This window comes from Mizuhopecten yessoensis, unplaced genomic scaffold (genome assembly GCF_002113885.1).
Source record: "Mizuhopecten yessoensis strain PY_sf001 unplaced genomic scaffold, ASM211388v2 scaffold1375, whole genome shotgun sequence".
NCBI lineage: Eukaryota > Metazoa > Mollusca > Bivalvia > Pectinida > Pectinidae > Mizuhopecten > Mizuhopecten yessoensis.
In genome coordinates, this window is record NW_018404015.1 from 572,139 (window position 1) to 580,563 (window position 8,425).

The 8,425-nt window shown below is 39.0% G+C and overlaps 1 protein-coding gene across 2 annotated transcripts in view; it reads left to right on the forward strand.

The window, feature by feature from the left end:
- The window catches only part of LOC110460438 (vitamin D3 receptor-like), an 88,762-nt gene that overhangs the window by 62,370 nt on the left and 17,967 nt on the right, over positions 1 to 8,425 (forward strand). For both annotated transcript variants that reach the window (XM_021513341.1, XM_021513331.1), the window contains exon 2: positions 6,903 to 7,061. In XM_021513341.1, coding sequence (XP_021369016.1) covers positions 6,903 to 7,061 — 159 coding nt within the window. The remainder of the gene's footprint in view (positions 1 to 6,902; positions 7,062 to 8,425) is intronic.

The window sequence follows — 8,425 nt, forward strand, 5'->3', positions numbered from 1 at the left end:
GGGGGGTTGTAATCGTGTAGCGATTCATCAGTTCTAGTTAATTGGTTGGGGGTGGGGTGGGGTTGTAATGTTAATTGGTTTATTCAATTCCCAATTATTTAATTCCTGTTTACGATTATTTTTTTTTGTAAAGCATACCTAGACTTTAGAGGTACCAGCCCCTATACCTTTGTTTGGCCCTGTACCTTTGTTTGTCAATTTATTTTTAAACAATGTCTTTTAAGGTAAATATCCGAGATAACATTATTACAACATTAAAAGAAAGTTCTGTGTTCTGTAATCATACTTCTGTGCATGAGCAATTAATACCTTTCTGCTGAAGTAATTTAATTAAACATCAATAATAAATTGTTGTCGTCCAATTGAATCGTTTCAGTCCTGTTAGGGATGGGGTGGTTGAGTAGGTACTAAAGAAGTCCCTTGAAGTGTTTTTGGATCTGTTGTTTGGATCTGCATGATCAGTATCAATTAGTGCGCCTTTACAAGTTTAAGGATCTCAGTACCACTGCCCAAAACTGTAACAAAGTGGTAAGGATCCCAGTACCACTGCCCAAAACTGTAACAAAGTGGTGAGGATCCCAGTACCACTGCCCAGAACTGTAACAAAGTGGTAAGGATCCCAGTACCACTGCCCAGAACTGTAACAAGGTGGTAAGGATCCCAGGACCACTGCCCAGAACTGTAACAAAGTGGTAAGGATCCCAGGACCACTGCCCAAAACTGTAACAAAGTGGTAAGGATCCCAGTACCACTGTCCAAAACTGTAACAAAGTGGTGAGGATCACAGTACCACTGCCCAAAACTGTAACACTGTACCACTGCCCAGAACTGTAACAAAGTGGTAAGGATCCCAGTGCCACTGCCCAGAACTGTTACAAAGTGGTAAGGATCCCAGTACCACTGTCCAAAACTGTAACAAAGTGGTGAGGATCCCAGTACCACTGCCCAAAACTGTAACCCTGTACCACTGCCCAGAACTGTAACAAAGTGGTAAGGATCCCAGTACCACTGCCCAAAACTGTAACAAAGTGGTAAGGATCCCAGGACCACTGCCCAGAACTGTAACAAAGTGGTAAGGATCCCAGGACCACTGCCCAAAACTGTAACAAAGTGGTGAGGATCCCAGTACCACTGCCCAAAACTGTAACACAGTGGTAAGGATCTCAGTACCACTGCCCAAAACTATAACAAAGTGGTAAGGATTTCAGTACTACTGCCCAAAACTGTAACAACGTGGTAAGGATTTCAGTACTACTGCCCAAAACTGTAACAAAGAGGTAAGGATCCCATTACCACTGCCCAGAATTGTAACAAGGTGGTAACGATCCCAGTACCACTGCCCAGAACTGTAACAAAGTAGTAAGGATCCCAGTACCACTGCCCAAAACTGTAACAAAGTGGTAAGGATCTCAGTACCACTGCCCAAAACTGTAACAAAGTGGTAAGGATTTCAGTACTACTGCCCAAAACTGTAACAAAGTGGTAAGGATCCCATTACCACTGCCCAGAATTGTAACAAGGTGGTAACGATCTCAGTACCACTGCCCAGAACTGTAACAAAGTGGTAAGGATCCCAGTACCACTGCCAAGAACTGTAACAAAGTGGTAAGGATCCAAGTACCACTGCCCAGAACTGTAACAAAGGGGGAAAGATCCCAGTACCACTGCCCAGAACTCTAACAAAGTGGTAAAGATCCCAGTACCACTGCACAGAACTGTAACAAAGTGGTAAAGATCCCAGTACCACTGCACAGAACTGTAACAAAGGGGTAAAGATCCCAGTACCACTGCCCAAAACTGTAATAAAGTGGTAAGGATCCCAGTACCACTCCCCAAAACTGTAACAAAGTGGTAAGGACCCCATTACCACTGCCCAGAATTGTAACAAGGGGGTAACGATCTCAGTACCACTGCCCAGAACTGTAACAAAGTGGTAAAGATCCCAGTACCACTGCCTAGAACTCTTAACAAAGTGGTTGAGACCGCAATGTCTATAGCTTAATTTGAATAACCATTTTCGAAAGGAAACCATACCTTGCGGGACTTTTATGGGAAATATTAACAACAACAGTATTTTGATTGTAAAATATTCAGCATGGCTAGACCGAGATTCGAACCCTAGACTTCAGATTAATATTGACTATGGCTCTAACCGATTGTGCTACCTGGTCAACAGAATTAAGTGTCTAGGCCCAACTGTACATGTGCTACAGTACCATCCAATCAGAAGTTAATGGGAGGTAACTCAATATACGAAAAACACAGTGCAGCAGGACTCGAATCCTTAACCCTTTCACCCCTATGTAACTTTAGTAGACTCTACCACGCATTGACCTGGATGAGTCCATTATGGTCTACAGTAGTGGTGAAATGGTTAATTATAAGGGTACATTACAGCAGAATTAGCTACTGCAGCCCTTAAGACTACATTGTGGTAGGGCTCTTTGCAGACAATCCGAGAATTTTCTTCTTGGCCTTTGTAATATTGCAGTTTGATGATGCAGGCACTGAAATTACCTCAAATTTACTCTACTTTTGTCCCCAGGAAATGCATCATTGAATTGAACCTCTCCGTTTTCCTATACTTTCTCTGTGAAAGGCTTGTAAGTCTGATGGTAGGAATTTGGCTGAGTGGTTAGCACCCAGGCCTTCCACACAGGCGGCCGGGATTTGATCCCTGAAGTTGTCATACGCATGAAATATTCAGAGAAAGTGTTTTGATCCTGCCCACACAACCCCAACAACCCAGGTGGAATATATAAGTGTCTAGGGTGGATGTGAAGTGGTATATGTGTTGTAGCAATCATGTAAGGTGGCACTATCAAAGATGCTGTTGCACGTTAGATTCCCACTACAAACAGAAAGCATATACACATTGGGAGATATTAGCCAGGTGGTATAGGACTAGTAGTTAGGGCCTGATATAAGGCAGCTCCTGCAAATTCCTCAAAATGGTATTGATTAATGTACGTTGTATATGTTAATTGTATTGATTGCATTAATTGTATATCTATGTATACGTACTGTAAAGCACTTTAGAATAGCTTATTCTAGCTAGATCATCATGGGGGCTATATATCTTGCATAATTTTACAACAAAAAATGCCATCTTGATGGTAAATCTAAGTTTCAAATTTCTAACTTTAAATCTGTGTTATGTTGCCTTAACTCATCCAACCCTGAAATTTTATAATGAACTATTCCAACCTTGAATTGGAAGAGTTCAAATATGTCTTCAGGGGTAAATGAGTTAATGTCTTGATATAGCTGGCTTGGTTTCAACAGTATTAAATAGAGCTACATGCTATTTGACCTACATTTACTAATCATGGTGATGAATAAACCGGGTATATCATTGGGAGGCAATGTATTTACTTTACTGATGTGCCTCAGTATAAACAGAGTTATTGCCCTTTGTTTCTGGTTTGGTGCATGTTACCATGCTAGTGAATTTAGTTTTGAACAGATTTTGATTAATCTTTTCTTCAAAGGTCAAGTACAAGAATATCTCAGGGATGAGTTGGGATTTATTGGTTCCAAGGTCAAAACCAAGGTCTCTGTTCTTATTTATAGAAATCTGTCAACCACAGACTGTCATTATACCCTTTTAATTAATTCATTTCTTGAAAATATGTCCCTGGGTTACCAAGATCAAGGTCACGAAATGTCACAGTTAATGTTTAAAGAAATTAGTCAAGCACTTCAGTGTAATCCCTCTGGCAAATTCATTTCTGAACAGATTTTGATCAAATTTTATACAAATGTCAAGTGTGAGAATACCTCAGAGGAATTCATGTTTTATGGACCCAAGGCCAACGTAACTTATTACCTGCGCCCAGAAGCGCCCATGTGATGTCAAATACAGATATTTTGTATAGATTTTTTAACCGATGCAGTGACTCTCACCACCATCAGGATATCATGCCTGAACAAGTTTTGATAAAACTTTTATATACTGTAATTAATAAGAAATAAATGTTACTTGTTTTAGCACACTCATGATCAGCACATTATCCAATTTTGTCTCTTATAGCAATATAGGTTTACTAGCATATTGATGTAACAAAATGTGTAATCGTGCAGTAGAAAAGTCTATAAACAAACTACTAGACTTAAGTTATATTAAGACTATCAAGACAACCAACATGTTAAGTGAAACACACTAAAATATGACTACCACTAAGATATGAAAATTTATGATACAAAGGTCAAGTATTAAAATACCTTTGATAATTTTGTGTTAATTTAGGGTCCCTAGTTTATAAGGTCACCATTAATTTACCATGTATAGAAAATTGTTTTACAATGAGACCTTAATTTATGAGTTTGTATGGCTGCAGGGGCATTGCATGGTCTTACAGACAATTTCTAGTCAAAAGTATTTTCCTTCAGTTGCATATTTATTTCCTTGTATCTATATCTGGCCATTCCCTCTTATCTCCCTCTGGCCTTTTTAATTATCGAACATTATATATTTCATAGATACTGCATATGTCATGACTGCAGGCAATAATATACAGCATCTGATGTAGCGCCCTATCTAGCTTAAACATAAGTCACTCTAAAGCACTTAACAGTACATAGATATACAATTACTACAATATAGCATATACAATTTTTAAGGAATTCGCAGGAGCTGCCTTATCAGGCGCTTACTACGTATACTAGTCCTATGCCACCTGGCTAATATCTCCCTATGTGTGTATGCCTGCGTGTGTGCTGGAGATATATTGTGTTCTGTTTGTAGTGGGACCGTGCTTCCAATGGCATCTTTTATAGTGCCACCTCACTTGAATGCTACATCACAGATACCACAACATCCACCTCAGACCATTTTATAATCCATCTGGGTTGTTGGAGTTGTGTGGGCAGGAGAAAAAAAATTCTCTGATATTCCATGCGTGCAACAACTTCGGGGATCAACCCTGCCCGCCTGCGTGGATGGCCGAAGCGTTAACCACTCAACCAATCTGCAATATATATAGTTCCACCCTCACATTGCTCTTGTTCTTGTAAGTTGGCTTTGGCTTAACTCATTCACCCCTGAAGACACGTTTGAGCTCTTCCAATTCAAAGGATGGAATAGGTCATGATGAAGTTTCAGGGGTGATTGAGTTAAGGTTGATATCATCTAAAATTAATCTCCTTTAGTTTGATATGGTTTAATAACTGTGGGAAATTTTCATTTTCAAAGTGTAAAAATCTTTGAAAATAATTGTCTTACATCACATACTGATGAGTAATGGTTACGTAAAATATCAAAAATAACATTTTGTGAGATTTTGATGTTATTAAAACAAAAATGGTTCCATAGCTTTTGTCTTTTATTCTACTGTAATAACCAAACCACCATCCTCAAGAGCATAGGTGGTCGTAACCCCTGGAAATCGAGGATGCCAAACCACAGGATTATTGGGTAATAAACTCTGGGTTTCATGGAACAAATAAAAGTGCTTTTGGTTCTGTTTTATGTAAGGCAGATTTGCTGCTAGTTAAGTGGGCTGAAGAAAAGTGCTTGTTGAAGTGATTAACTGCCAGGAACAGACAGATAATGTTAATAGCACTGCCATTAGTGCTGGAAATATGTTGGGGCCCAAGTAATAGAAATTCTTTATTTGACATCACATGGGGGCTTCGATCTGGGCACAGGTAATAAGGAGTTCTTTATATTAAATTGACATCGTAAGAGTGCTTCAGAGCACAGGTAATAAGGAGTTCTTTGATTGACATCGTAAGGGCACTTCAGAGCACAGGTAATATGGAGTTCTATATTTGACATCATAAGGGCACTTCAGATCACAGGGAATATGGAGTTCTTTATTTGACATCATATGGGCCCTTCAGAGCACAGGTAATATGGAGTTCTTTATTTGACATCATAAGGGCACTTCAGATCACAGGTAATATGGAGTTCTTTATTTTACATCATGCTTCGAGTGCTTCTGGGTGCGGGTAATAAGGAGTTGGGCGAGTTCTTCAGCTTAAATTTTCTTTTGTATAATTTATTTCTGGTTCGTAATTATATAACTGATGAAGGAAACTATCTGTCAGAAATTAAACCAACCAAATGACTCATGGAAATTTATAAGTTCTTGAAAGACCAAAATCCATAACTTTACAATCTAGCATACAAATTATATTTTTTAAATCACTGGGGGCACCTGTATACCATGCTTATACTTATTACATCGTGCAGTTTAATACAGTATGTTGTATTGGAAGATTTTTTCGGTCAGTTTTATTTTTTTCAAAATAACACTGATCACATAGGGGGGCATTCTAATGTCAAAACTTTGTTTTCACGGATCAGAAACCATTATAAGGCAGTTTGCCAGATTCACGCCTCTAGATTGGCAACATTTAAATTTCCATTAAAACAAAACTTATATCAAATAAAATATTGCCAAAACTTCAATCTCCTGCTCCTACAAGATCAAAAATTAAAAATCTCTGGCAGATATGAAAGTTTTGCTACAGAATTTTTCCCATGTTTTATTGTAGCATTGTCAGCGACCAGGTATATAGACTAATTATAATTGTAGAGCTCCGGTCTAGAGTTTTGGAGGTCCTTGGTTCAAACCCCAGTCTAGCCATTGTATTTCTGTCAATTTCCTCGAGTATCGCCAACCCTCGTTTCAAGCACCGGGAGAATGCTAAAGCAAGGGGATATCTGAACCTGAGTTGTAAATAGTGATGTCTTTGGGGTGGAAGACTTGAAAAAGGAGCAAGGAATGTAGCCGAACTGGACTCAAAAAGGTTGATCGCCGACTACCAGGTAGCTCAACTGATAGAGCTCCCATCTAGAGTTTGGCAGGTCCTGTGTTCCAACCCCAGTCTGGCCAGTGTATGCCTCTTTCTCCTGTTATCGTTACAGTAATTTGATGTATTTATTTGTTTTGTAGGAGTGTGACAGTCGGAGCCAGGACTGGACGGTTTCGTCTCTCACTGGCAGTAAGAAGGACAAACTTTGTTTGGTGTGTGGCGACAAGGCTCTCGGCTACAACTTCAATGCCGTCTCCTGCGAGTCCTGTAAGGCATTTTTCCGCAGGAATGCTCACAAGGTAAATAAAGAAAAAGAAAATAATGTAACTAAAAATAGCTCACAATGTATGTTGACTCCAATCAATCAATCATTAATTAATCGGCGTTATAAACACCAAGCTACCTGCGCACTATACCCAAGTGCGCACTTTATGATACCCGAGTGTGCACTATACCCGCAAATTTACGGTAATTATTTTGAAAATACAGGTTACATTGCTTTATGTTTTCCAAAATAGTTACTTAAGTGTCATATTTTACTGATCGTGATATTGATTACATGTCACACTTTGAAGCCCGGAGCATAAAAGCCTGCTAAATCTCATTCTAAAAATAGACTTTGAATTACCACAAAATGGACATTTAAGAGATTCTAACACAGATAGAAGTCTGCCGTCATCGATTTCTTGTCTAACAAATATATAGCAGTGTCTATTTGGACACCTACATGTCATATTAATGATACATAATTGTCAAAAAGTTCAGATCAAGAAGAGTGTATATAACCTAATAATACTTAAGGGTGTATGCTACCTTATGATCACAGTGAAGAAATCACTTCAGGGTGTATGCTACCTAAATCACAGGGTAGAAATCACTTAAGGGTGTATGCTACCTTATGATCACAGTGAAGAAATCACTTCAGGGTGTATGCTACCTAAATCACAGGGTAGAAATCACTTAAGGGTGTATGCTACCTAATCATCAAAGGATAAAAATCACTTAAGGGTGTATGCTACCTAATAATCACAGGGTAGACATCACTTAAGGGTGTATGGTACCTAATCATCACAGGGTAGAAATCACTTGAGGGTGTATGTTGATACATTACCTAATGGTCACCATCCTCGATATCAAAGGGTTACAATCACTTTCACTCTGCACCCCTGGAATATGTCAAAGCAAAATTGAAGGCTCAGCTGTGCGCCACCTTGTTCATGGGACAAGAAAACTAGTTTGATCCTTTGATATAAGTCAAAAGAATCTTGCAGTCACTTAAAGGGACATCACGTGAAAAGGCGTTTTTTTTTTAATGAATGTATGTATTGTATGCACTTCCACTTATGTTACCTCGCTATCCCCATATTCATAGTCCGTTCCAAATGTCCAGTTTGACCACTTGAATTGTTCGGGAAAGCCCGGCTAAAACTAGCACCGATAACGCAGCAAACACAAGTGGTGCGAGCGAGATGAAACGGTTTACAAAGGGGCCCTCAGAGAGGGGCCGTCAGGCAACTGCAACTTCTTACCGCACTATGAAACCAAGTTATATGATTTCTAATTCCGTATTCAAACTTATTGAACAGTAATTATTCATCATCAGAAGTTAATTGCACACTTGCCAATATTAAGAATTTAAATTTATTTAGCTTTTAACATAAAT